The sequence below is a fragment of the Thermobia domestica genome, chromosome 10, assembly GCF_964235325.1.
Source record: "Thermobia domestica chromosome 10, izTheDome1.hap1.1, whole genome shotgun sequence".
Lineage (NCBI taxonomy): Eukaryota > Metazoa > Arthropoda > Insecta > Zygentoma > Lepismatidae > Thermobia > Thermobia domestica.
Window position 1 is genome coordinate 162,125,381 of NC_137463.1, and position 20,962 is coordinate 162,146,342.

General features: G+C 35.0%; 1 protein-coding gene across 1 annotated transcript in view; it reads right to left on the reverse strand.

Moving 5' to 3' along the window:
• Positions 1 to 5,192: 5,192 nt before the first annotated feature.
• LOC145662806 (nanos homolog 2-like) overlaps positions 5,193 to 20,962 on the reverse strand; it is a 28,836-nt gene continuing 13,066 nt past the window's right edge. Inside the window, exon 2 of the mRNA XM_081728696.1 lies at positions 5,193 to 6,308. Coding sequence (XP_081584822.1) covers positions 5,920 to 6,308 — 389 coding nt within the window. The 3' untranslated portion in view covers positions 5,193 to 5,919. The remainder of the gene's footprint in view (positions 6,309 to 20,962) is intronic.

The following is a 20,962-nucleotide window of genomic DNA, read 5'->3' on the forward strand; positions in this document are numbered from 1 at the left end:
CGGAACAAGAAATGAGCGTGTAACGAGGTATAACAAATTTTGCACATTAAACCACAGTTTTCAGTTTATAATGAATTTCTAACGGACGCAGTGGTACAATTACCTACCATCTATCACGTGGTACATGCATATAACCAAAAAATACCTTTGTTATTCAAAAGATGAATGTCTATGTAAATATTAGAAATAAAAATATCATGTCCCTATTCAGTGCATGCAGATACACAAATTCCGAAACAATGCCACCTTTTCCTCAATGCAAAATGCAACAAATCACTAGCATATATTGGTACAATTTAGATGGTTCTGGATGTCTATGGGAGGGTGCAAGATGTCCATGGCAGGTATTTTGTACTCCCCCGAGATTTGACTTCTCAAAACTATATAGCACACATTCCGACTATGTGTTTTAAAAAAAAAATCATTTTTGGCCTGGTGTGTCGGGTTCCTGGACCACTGTGCGCTATATTGAAACAAAACAAGAATAGGTTTTTCATTCAATAGTTTTGAATTTTTTGTTTTGAAACGAAACAAAGCATAATACTATCAGCTAATTTCATATACATTTTCAGGTTGTTTCTTCGGATATTTAAAAATATATTTTCTATTCTTCTTCATTTTTCATTGATAGCTTGTCACTTCTTACTGGCGTACATCATACAAAATCTGTCTTTACAAAATGGCCTGTGTAGGTAGTTTTAGTAAACTGTATATCAAGTAGACTCGCGTGAAATATTTTTCATTTAAGATAACTTGTAAGTTTATATCACAGTTAAATACCAAGTAAAAAAGAAATAAAAAACAGGAAAAGAAAAAGGAGGTTAATACTCAACATATATAACCATAATGACTTACTTACAAATGATCGTAGTTTTTACCGAAAATACAAGCAGTGGCTATACCTACTACAATGACCAACTGGTAAAATCTGCGGCCTTCATGCAAACATCGCTTCATATGCATACACATAGTTCGTTTAAATTTTTCAGTCCTAATTTCATTTTTAGCCATAGGTCACAAATACAGTATAGGATACAAAATTCAAATTAAAATGAAAAAAATGCGACCTGCCTTTACCAAAATATGTAAACTATACAGATTTGTAGATTGCTGAGTATTCGGAGCACATATTAATAATTACAACACTGGTAGCACATTTATATGACCAAGTTAGTAGATAGACAAAGAAGTGAACGTAGTGCAACTTCACATTTTCCTCCTTTACTGGATTTTCCCATGTGAATTAGATATTCCAGCTGTCAAACATAAAAGCAGTTCATCTTAATTATTTATTGGCGATTAGTTTGCTTCGACTTAATGCTGTTTTCTAGCTAAAAACATACGACACATCGACCTACCTCCCAAGATGTAAACCAAGTTGCTTTGGTCCCATAGGTGACTGAATCTCAATTCTTACCAAGGAAGTTAGACACTTGTAATTTGAAAATTTTCTGTGAAAGCAAATTTAAGTAACTAATGTAAGAATTAAAATAATTTGTTTATTAACTTTAGAGTTCTAGTCTAACGATTATGCCACGGAACCATACAGCTTAGGGGTAAAGAAAGATAAGAATCACATGAAAATGAATCACATGAAAATCACAAGTCGAAAATTAAATAAACTTCTCTTTCTTGAGGAAGAAATCAAACTTGTGCGAAAAGTGACTAAAAATTTCCAGTCACTTTACGACAGTAGTTTATAAATTTTTTCTTTTCTTTTGTGTGGGCTTTGCTTGCACAGTATAATTCATAGGGCCAGAAAATTGGGACTTCTTACAGTCACAAAGACAATACAAAATCACTGAAGCCACTGTACTTTACCTAACCGTACAATTACGCAAGTATCCGTTAATTCCTAGCTAATGGAATAATCATCATTTTCCCAATTATCCATTCGCATCGAAGAATGAACGGTGAAGCAATAGCTTCCTAGCTACAACCGGAAATACCGTTGAAGGTTTTGCATTTCAAATGTTGTTATATTCATATGAACTAAAACCACACTCGTCAAGCAGGGTAAAAAAAAAATTCACGAGTTCGACTTCTGCCTAGGACATAGATGTTTATTTCTGACATTTTCACCGTCCTTCAGCTTAAATAATATTATTGTAGAACGTAAGATTATAAAGTAATAATAATAATAATTTTAGTAGAACATCCATGTAAACGATGCTTATTGTGAATATTTCATAATTTGTGACAACACCACATGAAATTGTTGCATAACTCCAGCTTAGAGGAAACTACCGTTATATTTTTCCGTTTTAGAACGCTTAATTCCATACCACAACACGCTTTTCCTAGTTTCCTTGAATTTCAGTAATTGTCTGCTGCGGGAAGGGGGGCACGGTGGCTCAGTAGTAAAGCACTTACTTCTGATGCGTGGTTGTCTTGTTCGATCTCCGGTCAAATAAGTTTGCGGTGGACAACATCGTGTCCGTGGGTTTTCTCGGGATACTCCCGCTTTCTCATTACAGCAATTCTTCCATCATCATTCACTGCCTTAATCATAGTCTCCCTTAGCCTAAAGAGCATAATCGTGGGACGTTAAACTGAAATATTTCATTTCATTTCATTTATGGTATTTTGATGGATTGAATGATTTCTATTTACACTCTGTCTTGTATAGTCTTGATACTAACAAGATTTACAGTTAAAAGCGAAATATGAAATTCTCTAGTGTGTTTGATGCTCTCCCACTACGAATCGAAACCAGAGTTTTGTGTTCCAAACAGTAGCGGTTTCTGACGTAGGGCTACCGGGCTACAGCACGCTTTCTATGTTTGTGTATTTGTGTTAGACTAATTTTAGTTCAAAAATTTTTCATCTATTCATTTGTTTAAACTGTTCATCAATTAACAAAATACAGAACTTTCCCATGACGATCTTCTTTTTCGAGCGTGGAGCGCGATTATCAGCGCCTTCAGCAGTGTGGAAGTTGTACTAACGAACCGAGCAGGCTGTAATGAACGGAGCCCGCTTGAACTATACAAGCCTACTCAACAAATATATCTATAGCATGGAGCAAAGATCTCAATATGCCTTGTCCACTTGCCTTTTTTTTTCTTCTTTTTTTTACACACCCAGAATAGCTTCCACCGTGCTGTGTTAGGTTGAGCCCGAAGACATTCTGCGCAAGCGCCAAGTATTCCTCTTTCTCGCTTTCTTCTGCTTACTGGCGGCGCTCGCCGCTCGGTTCTGTCTTTTCTCCTCTTTTTTATTTTCTAAAGGTCCGGGAGCCCAGAATTGTCGGGAGTGTATATTAAATGAATTGAACATTTTTGACACAGTTTCAGATCGTAGCAAAATTATAGCGTACACATTTAATGGGGCATCGGTAATAAGGGATCAATTAATGGCGTACAATCTAAAATTAAAGAACACTTTCCTTTGGCACACTACGTCCATTGTTAACAAATTAAATTTGATAATGGAAAGAACTGCATCTCAAAATCAATCGACAAGGGCTTTTTTCCTGTAGTCTTTCAGGATTTTCTACATTTTTCCTCCTGCTCCCCACAGCGTGTATCTGTTTTGGAAAAAGTGACTGTACGACGTATTCCGAATGGGTCAGCTACTCGATGGAATTTCAAGTCACGAACCGTCAATTCCATCTATGAAAATTAAAATGTTTCGAAAGAGTGTTTTTCAGAACTAGAGAAATCCAACACAGGGAATTCATATTTTGGTTAGAATTCTTTCACAAAATAATGCCGCATGTGAATATTTTCTATAATCAAATTCAGTGCAGGCCTACCATTAAAGTACAAACAGCACTTAAATATTTCATTGAAGCCATTGAGAAAATTCGGAATGACACAGACAATATTAGGACAAGTGATATGTTTCTTCCAACAGTTGGTAAAACAAGTATGGGCGGATTATATCTTGCAGAGTACCCAATGCTAAAGAAGTATATGATCGCATTTCTGCGGATGCGCGAAATCGATTTGAGAAAACAAGCCATTTGGATGCCGCCAAACTTCTGGATTCTGCAAATTTTAGTGATTTTTTCGGAACATTTCTGGACACTGCGGTTGAAAGCTACCCAATGTTAGGTAAGCAGTGACTTCGCCCTGAGCTTTTGGTTCTGCCAGCTTATCTTTAAAAACAATTTACAGGACAATTTTAGCGAAATAACAACCCTTTTGCAAATAATAGTGACCATACCAATGTCCACAGCAGAGCCTGAGAGATGCTTTTCGTCTCTAAAGAGACTTAAGACATTCGTAAGGAATTTCCGTAGGTCAGGAAGGTTAACTGCCCTTGCCATGCTCTCGATAGAAAAAAGTTTGATCAACAACATGCTAGATTTCAACTCCAGGGTGATAGAAAAGTTTGCCAGCATTAAGAATCGAAGGATGGATATCAACTTCCGCCTTCAGTGGGTAAATTCACGTTATATATATATATAGTGTGTAGCACGCTTTGTTAATGACAGTACGAGCCGCCACTGGTTCCAAAGCACGCGTTCTAGCCACTAGGCTACGTAGAGAAGCTTCTGTAGAATACAAAAGATTCTCGGGAATTCGTTACATAAGAAATGTCTTGAAAAATAAATAAAATAGAAATATATAAATAAATAAAACTATCAATTTAGAATCGAATTATTTATTACGTTCGTTTTCAGCTCATAAAATGAAACATAAAAGCCTGCACTGAAAGTGATTATTTACGTCAGTAATGCGGTGAATAACTATTCTGGAGTTTTTCACAAAATAACATGACAATGTGAAAAAGTTCTGGTAAAATAAAATAATAAGTCATATTATATTAAATAATATGGTAGAGAAATGTTATATTTAACTTATTCTGAGCTTAACTGCTAATTGATTTCTTCATACGCATGAAACACATAAGGAAGCAGTTTTCAATTATAAATCAACCGAAATGTTTACGAATCTTGTAGTGATAAATCTTGAGAATGTACCTGTCCAGCGTAAGCAAAAAACAATTTAAGGAGTTTTTAATATAACATAAACTACGTAATCTTCACTTATAGAAAATGTAATTCAATTTGGCGTTTTCGCTCCAAAGTTATAATGAAAGTACATATATGTGATGGAATATTCAATTGCCATGGGCAGTAAGATTCTACTCTAACATTACATTTAGGACACAATTCAGGTTTTCAAAGCACATCCTGTAGTATTTGGAGAGGATAATGTTGCAAGCAAGTACAGAAATCAGAATCGGAACATAAAATACGTTTTATTAACATAAAAAAAACATGTACAGACGTTACCATCTTAACTCATGTAATTACTACTTTAAGTGTGTACTTGTTTATTGCAAACAAAAATAATTCAACAAACTAAATATTATAATCGTCCTTGAAATGCAGTTTCTGAATTAACAGAAATAGGCTGAAGTTTTTATTAATACTTAACAACCTAGTTTTGTTTCTCTTCTTTGTGAATACTAAAATAGAGTTAAACGCTTCTTAATTCCAACTTGCCTCAAACTTCCATATTCGATAATGAATTTATTCTTCCACATAATTACGTTGTATTGTTTGAAAATTTAATAAAATATATATATTACAATTTAATTACTAGTACTACTAGCAAATCAACCTATATTAATATTCACGTTACTGAATACCTAAAACAAAGGAGATTTAATATAAAAGTAACATGACTTTTACTATTTTAATTATTTGTACAAAAATACTATTAAAATAATCTATAAAAAATTGTAAACTAAATAACAAATTTCTAAGTGTATAAATCTTTACGTAGCACGATTCCTTCATCAAATCTTTGCGGTTATTAGATTCATATAAAAAGCAAATAAAAGTTCTCATATCAAGTTCAAATTATTTCTACCACTTGGTATACATCAAAAAGTCTACCGAAATAAAGAAAAACATTGAAAAATAAATTTTCTCTCTGTTTTGCGGGGAATTTATTAGAATTATTATAGATTCTTGGAACGTTTTTTGCCTGCAGCGTTTCTTAGTTGTTTATGATGATTTACGTTAGTATCTACGCCTCTGTTAATGTTCAGAGGACAATATCTTCGTGTATGTGCATAGTCACCTGTAGCGTTACAAATAGGACAAACATATGCTCTAAGAACTGGACATTCAACCAGTCCCAGCACATCCTTTAACATGTGACTGCGGTAGAATGACTCCTGTTCTCCGTTGTTCTTGCAAAAGCTACACTGAAACAATGGCACTTTCTTTCCTTTAAAATGTTTCTTTGGTTGGGCAGCATGGAATTCCATCTGCAGCGGAGGTGCCATATCTGGTTCTTGGTAATCTACGTCTTTTCCGTTTCTCCGAAAGTCTTCCCATATTTCATCTAAAAAGAAAATCAAAGTTCGCAGTTATTATAATTTTATACAATAAGACTCTTAAAATGAAAATACTTTTAGAAAACTTGTCAGTTGATGCTGCATCAATATTAAGCAGGAATAGTTCAAAAAACAAATTAATGATGCACACACAAAAATTCCTCAGCGGAGTAGATGACAGCTTTACCGCAGAAATGTTTTCTTAGCTCTATTGGAGATTCTCAAATGTTGATCAATTATATTCGTCTTCAAACTATACTATATTGTCATCTGAAATTCAATACCGTCAATTATATCTCCAATTTTGGCGAATTTGAGTTTTTAATACATTAGAATCAGAATAGGAAGGCGCATAATCTGGTTAAGTAGTACACGTATATCACGACAAATGACTCTCTTATTCCCTCATATTGAGGCTGAAGCTAGTTTTTAAATAGGTCTCTCCTGTAGAATTGGTGAAATCTTACTTACGCGGTACTGAGTCTCAAATGACGATATGTTTTTTAAAAAAAAATAATTATTCAGTAATAAAAAACAGGAAGCCGAAAACTTGCCCTAATTTATAAATATGAAGTAGTTCATTCATTATCAATTTATTATTGTCTTCATTAGCCTACAGCTCTTAATCTTGAAATGTTACATTCAAAGTTACAGTTTTTCAATCTATATACTGTATTTCCATCCCGTAATAATGCTAGTTTATTGAATATTAACCAGCACACTAAATGATTTAATAATAGTTCATGGAGAAAACAAATAATAATAATAATAATAATAATAATAATTTCTCTCCTTTTGTCTTTATGTCTGCACTCACAGCCTAGTACTCCATTGTCATAAAACATGTCAAAATTTCGTAAAAATTATGTGTTCTCACAGTTAAAATAGAGATAAGATGTGGTAACATTGTTTTCTATTTTCGCCCTACAGTATTCGCTGGTGACTCATAGTATAATAATAATAATAATAATAATAATAATAATAATAATAATAATAATAATAATAATAATAATAATAATAATAATGAGTTTCATTATCTTAAGCTCAAGGAAAAGCCACACTTATAATATAAATTAAAGGAAACTATAATTTTATTCGTATATTTAAGTAGTAATTTACTTCTTCAATAAAAATAAATTTAATAGGACCCATAAGCATAAAACATGATACAATTAAGAAATAAATAATAGTAATAATCTTACTCCGATCTGTAATACTGTATGTCAGACAATCAGTTGATTATTTCGTCTGTGGTTGAATATTTATGACCAATATACCTTGAACTAGAGACTGTTTAGATAGATTGTGCTGAAAAATACCAGATTTTTTGTCGTGCTACTAATCGTGAGAAATTTTTTCGAGCTTTTGGTCGTCATCCTGGAACTGTGAGCAAGTAGTTGGATTGTTATGCGAATAAGGCAGACAGAGAACGGATTAAATTAAATGCGAAAGAATCTATGAAACAAAGGAAATTATCATGGAAGATTCGAAGTACAGACGTTACCATAAAGACATCATTGACAACGGATTTAGACCAAAGCGATCGTGGTCTAATGGTTAAGGCAGCCGATTATGAATTTGAGGGATCCTATTAACAAAAAAATGGCTACTTCCCAAAGAATCCTCTCTTGGAAAGCCTGAACACTTTTTAGACGTTTCGGAACTTACAGCTGGTTCCTTCCTCAGTGGCAGGTGAAAGGGATTAAAACGGATAGGAGATAAAAAGTGTAAAACAAGGAATACATACCACTAAATACCTATAAATAAATCTAGTGTAAAGAGTAGATCCTGAGATGAACAAGCAGAGCGAAGAGCAAAAGGAGTGGATTGAATCAACGAAAGCGCGGTCTCTATGTTACATCACTACTGCCAAATTCAAAGAAGGCATCAAAGGTAGGTACCCACGTTCTGTCAATGTTGCCAGTATCAAGATTAAATGCAGGTTTGTATTTATGAATAAAGAATGATTTTTTAATCTCCCGTTTTTTTTTCTTCTTTTTTTTCTGAACTTATTACCTTAACCTGTTTTATATTATGTGTATGTTGTTTTAAATGAAGCGCCAAGCCCGACATGCATTCTTCTTGTGACTTTTTTGATTGTATAACATGTTCCTTAATTCGAGTGTTAATATTGCGTTTCGTTTGGCCTATATATAAGGGGTCACATTCGCATTGAACGCGGTAAATGCCTGATTTATTTAATGGATCAACAAAATAACTTTTAAATCCGGTGAGATGTTTTTGTAGACTTTTTGGGGGAATACTTTAAGCAGATATGTTATGCTTTGCAAAAATACGTTGAAATTTTGTCGATAATTGTGGAAAGTAAGGAATTCCTATCCAAGTTTTTGTTTCTTTGGAAGTGACTGTTTTGGGGGCTTGCAACGATCTACGTGTTTGATTAAACCACTTTTGTAAAATACACAACTTATAACCGTTTACTTGTCCTATTTTGTATAAAAACTGTATTTCGTCATTAATATCTTTATGACGATCACAAATTAATAATGCCCTGCGAAACAAATTCTTGCAAATACTGACCTTGTACAGTGACGGATGAGCTGACTGTTAATGTATGTAAACAGTGTCTGCATTAGGTTTTCGATATACTCTTGTTATAAATTTGTTATGTGATCGGGTAGTCAGTAAGTCTAAATATGGAAGACAGTTATCAGATTCACGTTCGACGGTGAATTTCAGCCTAGGTATGTTGATTGTTGAATTGTTCAAATATTTGTACAAGTGTATTTTCGTCACGTATAAGTAATAAAATGTCATCAGTATAACGGTAATATCTAATATATATAAATGTAGCCTGCTGTGAAATAGAAGTTTAAATCAGATTTAAAACATTATTGGACAATATTGGGTATAACGTATTGCCTGTGGCTAAGCTATCATTCTGAGAGAAGTAATGATTTTCAAATTGGAATACATTGGTTGTTAAACAGACCTCAAGTAATTGTAATAAAAAAATTGTTTCACAGATACGCCATTTTGTAATAACCAGGATCGTGTACTATTGATAGTGAGTTCCTGTGGTATGGACGGATATATATCAAAAACGTCTATGGATGCAAGTAAAATCGCATTGGCATTTACAAAAATGATAATTGTTATTTAACGTCCAGACTACTTTTCACAACATATTTGATGCCACTATTGTAACTATTAAGTCTTCTATATAACCATTTGGATAGTAAATAAGCTGGATGATTGAAACCTGATATGATCGGGCGAAGGCGAATGTGGGCTTGTGCACCTTCGGAAGGCCATAAATAACGGGAAGACTAGGTGCATGTATTTTTATCATATCTTTTTCGAAGTCAGGTAGAAGTGGAGAAGAATCAATTGTCGACTGTACCGTCTTAATAACCTGTGGTAACGGATTACGGGGATGTGAAACAAATTTACATTTTTCTGCTATTTTTAAAATAGCGGAAGCATATCTCTGTTTTGACATAATGACATATTGATTCCCTTTATCAGCCTTTAAACACCAGATTTCATGTTTATAAAGAATTTTTCTAAATTGTGTAATAAGCCCTTGTACATATCTAGATTTTAAATGTGGACCTACCTTTTTGTACGAATATAAAACGTATTGATATTGGCCAAACATTAATTTCTAATAGATTGCGCGGAATTTATATCAGGTTCAAGGTCAATAGCTTTTTCAACAGAACAAATTATCTCATCTAATGGGATGGAAAGCGGAAGGTAACTAAATTTTAAACGTAACCTAAAAATCTGATAGAATATTTTAGGTATGTCAATATCGGTAAGATTAACAAATAATTCTACAGGTGAATCAAAATCTAGTTTTGTTGGTTCACGTTCACTGATAACGAGGGTACCACCCAGATGAAAGATTTTTCTTTCTAGTTATGCAAGTTTAATTTTGTATTCCATTCGTAATCTAGAATGCAATCTGTTCTGTAAAATATGTTCGTACAAATACGAAAAGTTAAAGACAGCCACATCTGATAGCAGTCATTATTAAGCCTATTTATTAAAAAGTATTTTACTCTAATAATCTGATTTAGTGCTCTACTCTCTGCATGGTCAACAATGTTGGGTAAAGATGGATTAAAGTCTAATACTTTTATTTTAAAAAATTTGGAGATATAGAGTGAATCTTTCATGACTAGGTCAAGAACTGCATCTTGAAATTTAATCCTTGCAGTTTCAAACGAGCGCCAATCCGCCATTTCTGGTGGAAAAACATTATGATTATATGGGCGCATCAGAAAATGGTTCAAATAAAAAAATTGGCTGCTTACTAAAGAATCCTCTCTTGGAAAGCCTAAACACTTTTTACACGTTTCGGAACTCACTCAGTTCTTTGATTCAGTCCTCTCCTTTTGCACTTCGCTCTGGCTAGTTCATCTCAGGATCTACTCTTTACGCTACATTTATTTATTTAGTGGTATGTATTCCTTGTGTTACACCTTTTATCTCCTATTCGTTTAATCCCCTTCACCTTGCTACTGAAGAAGGAACCAGCTCTGAGTTCCGAAACATCTAAAAACTGTTTAGGCTTTTCAAGAGAGTATTCTTTGGTAAACAGCCAATTTTTTGTTAATTTGGATCATCCTCTCATGCGCCCATGTAATCATAAATGAAGGATCATAGTTCTAACCCATTCGAAGCATTATTTCATTATTTTTTAGTTTTATAAGTCTTCATAAGCCAAACGTGTTAACATTTTACTTTAAGCAAGGTAAAAATGCCATTATTGGTCAGCCTGACGATAGAATTTGGACGATGAAAACTAAGTTTGTACGAGGACTGTCAGAAAGTAACAGACGTTTTAAAATAAAGTAACAGAATGAACAAACAAAATTGTATTATATATATTTGAAAGGTACACTCTTAAGCTATTTTTCCACATAATAGCCATGCATATTAAGACACTTATCATACCGTGACACAAGTTTTTCACTACCGACGGGGTAGACATCTGCCGCCTGCGATTTCAACTACTGGCTTACACCGGCATGTAGTTCGGCATCAGTATCAAAGCTTGGTTGATTTTAACGTCCCTTTCAGTAGCGAGACTATATGAGAAGGGACCCACTGATTAACGTGGAATCCGAACTACATGAGCTCCCACCGGGAATCGAACCCGTCTTTCATGCCAAAGCGCGTACGCTAACCGCTTAGCTACGGATGAGTTCATCAGTATCAAAGCGTTGTGTAGCGAGCCATGAAATTTGAGGAAAATGTTCAGCAAATCCCGTGATCGTGAAATGATGATTTGCACGAATTTTGTCGTCGATTTGCCTCATCAGTTCATCAGACACGAAGTTGTATTACTGTGGTCCTCATAGTGAACATTGGAACGGCCATTTTTAAAATCAATGGACCATTGCCTCACTGAACCTTCACTCATTATTCCATATCCATCACCTCACACAGTTGGCAATGGATTTCAATTGGCTTACGGTTTTCTGCCAGCAAAAACCTAATCACAGAACGCACCTCACAAGACTCGGGGTTTTCTGTTGCAGCACACATTGTAACACGTCACAAAAAGCACAGTAAGAGCATCATAGTTTTCCTGCTACTACAGCTTGATGCGTACTGAGTCTAAAAACGTTTTGACACCACGATGGCGACTCTAGACCCTCCACTGCCGACATAGGCCAAAAGGTCTGGTACTTTCTGCACACCCCTCATATGATGATAGAAATAGAAATATTTAGTTAGGGATAAAAACCAGGTCAATTACATAATAATTGCCGAGAAACGTACAAAAACATCATGCATATTGTTTACAGCATATTGTCCATTCTGACAATCAAAGCCATATAGCATGTCTCGTTCTTGTGGTCTTCAAGATCTGTCAGTAGCTCAGCGTAGTGAAATATTGGGGTTGTGTGTCACAAGGGCAGAATGTATTTCAAATTGTAAGAGCATTTATTTCTGATCCATAATTGGAGAATTTAATGAAAAATTTAACGGAGTAAAATTAAAAATTAAAGCTCTGAAAAAATAATTGATTAAATAAAAAAAAATTATGTGGGAAGAAAACAATGGTTAAAATTAATTTCAAATTTCACTGATTAAAATTAAAAATGGCAATTTTTAGTCCTATGAAACAAGAATTGTTTCGAACTGTGAAAGTTAATGTAAAATATAATGAGTGAAATTGTGAACACAGGAAAATTTAATAGGTAAAATGGTGAACATGGAAAACAGAATAGAATTATTATTATTATTATTATTATTATTATTTCATTTCACGATCAATTACTGCCTTTCATTTTTCAGTTACATGATTTTACAGCAATAATGCTGGAAGTATAAACAAGAAGTTCTTCCGCTGTTGAAAGCGTTATTTCATGTTCATAATTATTATGCTTAGTAACACGGGTGTCATTCAGCCGATTTTTTCGAACCGACTGTTAACAGTTTTCAAGTTCCCAAAACCTGTTGTTAAAATTGTTTCTTCACCTCTAGATTCAATACTTAAAAAATAAAAAATAAAAAAAATAAAATAAAAATTTCTAGTACTATTTTTGAGGATCCACGTAGAGTATTATATATATATTGTTTTCGGCTTTTAGAGAGCTAACTACAATAAACTGAAGTTGAGACACGAGATTTTAAAAAATGGTTTTCGAAGTTTTGTGGATAATTATAATAAAGATTTTCTTAAGGCAGTAACTATTCGAACCATCAAACGGTCAAGAAAATAATCAAAGTAGTTGTTATGAGTTTGGCAGAGGCAGAAAGGGCATTCATTTTAAGTCACACACATGTAGTTACAAACAAACATATTGCAACATACAAAAGGAATTGCGTCTATGTTGAATATATATATATATCATGGCAGCAAGTTTTATAAGGGAGTCTTTTGGAAGAATGTGATATAACTTTATTTATGAAATTGTTCTCACGCTAAGGAAATCCTACAGCTGCTAACTTTGAGATTAATGAGGAAGCAGCTCCCGAGTATTCTAAATATCAATTAGCCCTGTAGTCTCTTTAGTTCTAGCCCTACCTCATCAGTTGGTCAGTTTTACCAACGAAGTGTCGATATAAGGATGATGCATGACCTAATCCTAGTCACTGTTATTAGTATTATTGGAATAAAATAAATATACAAATACATAATAATATAATCATATAGTAATAGTATTAACACTAAGTATACTTATTATACTAATCCAAGAACCGCTTGTTAAATGACTAGAATGACACCACCGCATATTATATGTATCAAATTTATAATTGGTATGTACAGAACAGGCATAAGGAATAGCATTAAAAGAAGGTAGAACTTAAAAGCTTCCGTACGGTCCAACCATTTAGAGGATGTATTATAATCAAATAAGAAAGCGAACGCAACTGGTGTTGTAGACAGCGTGTCAGATTTATACGCTCAGTTTAATAATGGGCTCAAAATTCACTATAAAATAAATAAATACATAACTAACTAAATAAATAAATAAATAAATAGAAAATAAACCTGGTTTTTCTTCACAAAGAAAACTCATCAATGACCGTAAGAAAATTATGGAACAGGACGCAGCTTTTGACATAGTAAATTAAAGCATATACGGATGTTGCTTAAACATGTCTTTTCTTCTCTTAGGTGGTTATGAAGCTTGAGAGCTTGCTTTCTCATAACTGACTGTGAAGTGTATCTAATCAAGATGTTTTTTCTTCAATTATTTAAAAGTTACAGTACCCCCACACGATAGCTTATTCGAAACTAAAATTTTCAGACCAAGTTTAATCTCTGTGAAAGTTATTTTCTTGGAAAAAAATAAAAAAGAGAACATTTATAATTTATTTTATCGCATATAATCCGTTGGTATACTAACTTCAAGATTGAAGATTGGATTCAGTTGTAAGGTTACTTTTCTTTCTTTTTCCCTAGTTTACTCAAACCTTGTTTCTATTTTCTACTTTATTCTACTAATAGATGTGCTCGAGAAGTTTTCAAATAACCCTTTATAGTAACTTCACTCAGTAACGGGGTATTCAGTTAAACTTTGATATTGTGTTGCCTCACCTAGAATTACAGATAAAAGAGCACTGACAAACTAGATCGTTTCTTAGTTTTGAATCGAAATTGTAACTGTTTTGTTTTCATTCTCGGATAAGAAAAGAAAAACTCATGAGGAGATGAACTGACTGGAAATTTAGTTTAGAGTGATTTACTGTGCGGAAGTATTGCAACTTCTCAAGTATTTAAATATATGACGACTTATATAGGAGAACTATGCAATCAGTTATGCAGTTACAAGAGAACAAACACCTAAGTTGAATCAGCTATAATAGGGCCCATACACGACCCACGGTTTGTGCAAACAAGGTTGTTTGTGCAAACAGTTTGACCATGTATGGTACTGTATGAACTGTTTGCGCAAACGTTTGTGCAAACATTTTTCACATCGAACTCGTTCGAAAATTGTTTACACAAACGTTATCTTTGCGCAATCACGTGGACCGTGTATGGGCATGTTTGTGCAAACACGAGTTTTATTTCCGAGTAGGAGACCTAGTGTACAAATGCTTATTTCTCGCGCTGTGGCGTCAATGAATAGGATTCAATAATTCTGACGAGAATTTATTGAATTTTATCGAAATTTCCTGAACTGTGGAAGGTAAACAGTGAAGATTACAAAAACAGGAATCTGAAAAATGCGGCCTCACATGTTTCTATAATAATTTGTCCAAGAGTCTGGGGTACAATGGCTGTTTCAAATTTAAATCCTCGTACACTCATGTCCAAAATGATTGTCGCATATCTATAAATGTCTTCTTGTAAGAATACAGCAATATACTAATTTTGCAGGGAATTTTTAATACTGCTACTATGTGCATAATCGGGAAATATATATTTGTGATAAATTTCATAGGAAAAGAATTATAAATAAGAAAATTAGAATGAGTTAAACAAAATGTTGCTAAATGGACGAGAAAGTATTATTTTCGTTGTATTGTTCTTATTTACTGCTCTTTTCACATGAAATTTACCGCATACATGTCTTTGCTGATTATACATATATTAACATTATAAGAAATACCGGGCGAATTCGTTATCAAATTATATTCCTACAACAACATACTTATAGATATGCGACAATAATTTTGGACATGAGTGTACGTGTTTCCACACACAACATAACATAAAATAGAACCAACCTATGCTCGGGGGATATCGCATTTCTCATATTTGTATCTTGTTTTCGAATAAGAGGTGTAACCATTTCCAATATTTCACCACATAGAGTTGAATCCATTCTTAAATAAATCCAAAGTCGAACTTATCTCTAATTCGGCTATTACATTTTGATGACTAAACTAGACCGTTTCTTGATCCACCCTTTCATCCACAGCCTGTTCTTCCTTTTTGGTTTCGCGTGTCTTTCCCCTTCCAAAGCACAAGCAATTACTATCGCTAAAGCTGCTGCTTCAGTGGATATGTTTACGCGATCAAACTCAAAATTGAACTGAAGTTTGTGCAAACAGTTGAACCGTGTATGGCCGAGTGTTTGCGTAAACACAGTGTTTGCTCAAACATGATGTTTGCACAAACCGTGGATCGTCTATGGACCCCTAATATACATGAAACAGATACTTTTGTGTCAGCCGAACGTTTACAAAGATAGCAACGTCTTAGATGTGTGAGATTCCGCTCTACATTTTCTTCTTAACTTTTTACTAAAATAACACTCATAAGCATTGTATTACGTGTATCGGTTAAAACATATACATGAAAACTAGAAATCTCTAACCGAGTGAAACAGCGGACAATGGATACTACGGTAATCTACCGTTTATTTGCCTCGAGTCTGCAGGTAATTTGAAATTCACTTTCAACCAGCTGTATTTTACCTTGTGAAATATGATGCCTACTCGATGTTTATGAAAATTTTGAAATGGAAGGAATTATCACAACTTCTGATCGATTTTCAAGCTGTGTAAAACACACGTCGATCCGTAAAGTAGTTTGTACAAATTGATCCCTTATATCGGGTGTTGCAAAATAAGTGTTACAACGCTTGCGAGGTGACTCCTGCCACTGAGGCAAGAAAAAAAAGTTCTCTTGAACTTTTGGCTATCGGACATAGTTTCGGACCTACAAGGTGCCGAAAGCGTGGGAAAATGACTTTCGGACTCCAATAGTTCGGAAACTATCCAACGTAAAGAGGGCGGGTAAAAAATTCACTGAAGAAGTCATACCTGCTGTATTGAATTTTGCATGTTTTACAATCCTACCATGCACGCGCAAGGGATTCCCCAAAGGAACGTAGGGAGTCCCGGATAATCTGCCAAATGAAAATTGGTCTAAATGGATATGAATTCATAGAGTTTCTACCAGGTAACAATAATTCATTTGTATTAAATCCATATCTGGAACAAATACAAAATGGCGGACACCTTCATGCCCATTGTGTGTGGTTGCATAATCGCCAGGTACGGATGCTGGCCAACAGTGACGTTCTGAGTATTAAGTGTGGCGAATTTGTACTCAAATGCTCTAGAAAGACATCTGGAGTGCCGGTAGAGAACAACAGATGAAGCAGGGTGATTCACATGTGTGGAAACACGTAACGAAAAATGTCAAGAAATTCACCCATACTAAGTAAACTTGAGTTTAAAGCGTCAGAAATGTAAGGAATAGCATCAAGAACATGAAAGCCATTGCCAATTCACCAATAATATTCGCTCAAACCAATGCAATATGATGTGCACGGTTGCATACCAATAAGGATGCAACAACTGAGGCCAAGTTGAAATTGTGCAAGGGGACTCACAAATAAACTGGGTAAACTAAATGAATGCCACTAGTGGGATCGCATGATCGATATTGAAATATGGCCAATGTGTGTGTTGATATCGACATGTAGCTAATGGACAAATGTCAACATGTCTCACTACTGCTGGGATACCGTCCCACGTGCAAAAAATAGTAAAATAACTACTCGACTCTTGAATCGGAGGCCGTGAGCTCCCAGTAGGATTGGAAATTGCGACCACGCTAGCGAAAGCGAGAGCTCTAGCCCTGAGGCTTCGAGGGAGCCTCACTTTCTCTGTATTCATTTCTTTGAGGAGTACCCACTTTGTTTGGCAAGAGCTCTTGTACAGCGGGGGACACTTCTAAATGGTACAGCCATATGGAGATTTACGGCTAAGGTGTACCATTTAGAAGTGTCTCCCGCTGTACAACCTCCCGACATGGTTGTGTGTTTCATTTTATTACTCCTACTGCACAGTTGTAAACAATCACAATTTTAAGACATTTCTTCCTATTTCTCATGTCGTTTTATTTTCCATATGTATGGTGCTTCAGCAGTAGTATTACATGTGCCAAATTGGTTCATTTTCGTCTTTGTCTTGTCATGTGCACTGTGTGTAAGATGCGAATTTCTGGAGATATTTTCCTATATTTCGAGTACTTCATATGTCCCAGAAGACGTGGGACATGATACAAGTTTGTTATTTTCACGCTCTATCAGAATTTGAACCATGGATTAAGAGATTTCTTTTCATATATGTCGACTGTGGGACGATGTCCCAAACAAAGAGGGACATTGTTACAATCGTGTTTAAGTTAAGCTCTACCAAAAAGTGCACCAGATGTAATACCAGAATGTACAACGTTATTTCCTAGTTCTCGCACGTGGGACAGTGTCCCAACAGTAGTGGGACATGTTGACATTTGTCAATTAGCTACATGTTGATATCAACACACACATTGACCATATTTCAATAATGATCATGCGATCCCACTAGTGACATTCATTTAGTTTACCAAGTTTCTTTGTGAGTCCCCTTGCACAATTATTGTTAACTTTTAGAAACTCTTATCAATTCATATCGAGACCAATTTTCATTTGGCAGATAATCCGGGACTCCCTACGTTCCTTTGGGGAATCCCTTGCGCGTGCATGGTAGGATTGTAAAACATGCAAAATTCAATACAGCAGGTACGACTTCTTCAGTGAATTTTTTACCCGCCCTTTTTACGTTGGATAGTTTCCGAACTATTGGAGTCCGAAAGTCATTTTCCCACGCTTTCGGCACCTTGTAGATCCGAAACTATGTCCGATAGCCAAAAGTTCAAGAGAACTTTTTTTTCTTGTCTCAGTGGCAGGAGTCACCTCGCAAGCGTTGTAACACTTATTTTGCAACACCCGATGCTTGAATGATTATATTATATTATATTGGGAGTTTTAGGCTGCCAAAAATATGAAAAAATAACTTTAAAGATCAATAGCTCCCAAACTATTTGACCTACCGTAGTCGGGTCAAGACTTCACTTAGGAACTAATGTGTGTCCTATCCAAATATCCAAGTTTGAGAATCCTAAGGTACTCACGCAACAATTTTTATAGAGGAAGTTTTTCTACTGGCATATAACCTGAAGTACTCATCAACTATCTCTATAAAAATTATTGCAGAAGTACCGAAGGATTCTGAAACTTCGATATTTGGATAGGACACATACTAGTTAGTTCCTAAGTAAATTCTTGACCCGACTACGGTAGGTCCCACAGTTTTGGAACTAATGACCTTTGAAGTTTATTTCTTCATGTTTTCGGCACCCTATAACTCTGAAAGGAAGCATTTGTGCACCCAAGTTGGTCTATACTTTTTGTATTATCTTGATGTAAGGAATCACCTCCCAAACTTTGTAGGTGTTGTTTTGAAACACCCTGTATATATGCCAAGAATTGGACGCATCGATCCGAAATATTTTGATAGTTCCACATGACAAGAAACTAAAATAAACATTACCATATTTATGATCATACAAACTCAAGTTTCATCATCGTAATTCTATCGTCTAGAATAATAGCATGTCTGTCTTACTTCAGCCTAAAAGATTAAAACGTTTGGCATCACCCATCAAATATTACAAAAAACTATAAATTAAAAAAGGTTCTTCTGTGGGTACAAACTGCTGCCCCTTAGATTGGTATTCCCTACTTGTCCTTAAATCATTGTCATTGACATCTATACATGAATTTCCAAATTATGTCCATACTTTTAGTCTTCTACGTTATTTTCCTTTGTATCATAGATTATTTCGTACATATTCTCTACACCAGTCTCATATTCTCTACACCAGTTCAGTCAGTGACGGGATGCCAGACTCACGACAGATAGTACAAACACTAGCTGTAAGTAACATGTTATAAAATTGCAGATTTTATCACAGACTGAAAAACATCATCATAATGTATTGCTGGTACCTCATAACTAAGTTTTTAACTTAATTGCAATGAAGAAATCGTTGTTTGACGCCGATTGTTTGATTTGTCGTCTGTTCACTTTTCCGTTCCGGAAATTGAGGTTTTGTTCTTTGAGATTCCTCCAATAGGCGGGGGGTGGCTCACAATATTAAATTACACAAGCACTCAGAACGTATTAAGTATTTCTAAACAATACACAAGTTCTATGCTATTTTTGTTTTACTTTTTTTCTTCTTCGTCGTCTTCTACCACGAGGGGAGGTGGCGACAGGGGGCAGTATTTTATTTATTTATTTTTGAACTGGTGGATGAGGGAGAATCGAGAAAAAGTGTGTTTAGTTTGTAGGATACAAGGGGTGTAGCCACGGGGGCCCATCGGGGCCAGACCCCCAAATGAGTTCTTCCCCCCCCCCCCCCAAATGACCAGCTTATAAAACATCATCGTAAGATTATCTCGCTTGTCATTTAAAAATAATAATAAAAAAAAAAAGAAATGAAATTTTAATTTTAACGTCCCACGGTTATGCCGGTTAGGCTAAAGGAGACGGTAATAATGAGAAATGAGTGAAATGGTGGAATGAAGAAAGTAGGAGGAAACGGGAGAACCCCGAGAAAACCCACGAGCACGGTGTTTGTCCACCACAAAGTCCACACGGCGCGAGCTGGGATCGAACCATAAAAATAAAGTTTACATATAATTAATAATTTACGGTAAAATAATATGGAAAATACTATTTTACCATACCGATCGAAAAATAGTGTGGTATCCACGGGAGTCGTTAAGGGGGGTAAGGGTGGAGCTTCCCCCCCCCCAAAGTTCTCAATTTCTTAACAAGTTGGCAAATTAAAATTCCTAGTTGGCAAATTGAAGAATGTCGCTTTGTTCGTGCTGCAGATCATTATCAGTTCCTTTATAGACTTGACATAAACTTTGTGTTGTTTCCTATCTTGAAATAAATTGATATATTCGTTGAAAGTTTCTTTACTTGTTGCAAGTGATGATCACACTTCACTTTTGTTCATTTGATATTCCTAAACATTTTGAAGAATCTTTAATGAAAAATCGGGAAATTGTACCACTGACAAAAGCTGAATAGAGGTGGCGTGCAAAATTAAAACAAAGACAGACAGAAGAAGCGTTTCGATTGCAGGTAGAGCATTGGGCGCAAAAGCATTTGATACACTGGAGTCAAGTAATTTCGTCGCTTCCGCTGTGAACCTAAGTGCAAGATTCCAAAAGTCACATTTTGGGGTTCAAAACAATACGTCTGCTGGGTGAAAGCATAGACCGGTGTGTTTCACTTCTTTTTCATACAAATGTGTTGCCTTTCCTACCTTATTTTTAATCCCGTAATTGCTTTTTTCGAAAGTTAAACAAAAATTGCAATTCTTCCTTTCTTTATGGCATTTGTAAGTCAAAGCATTACATATACCGCTGTATGT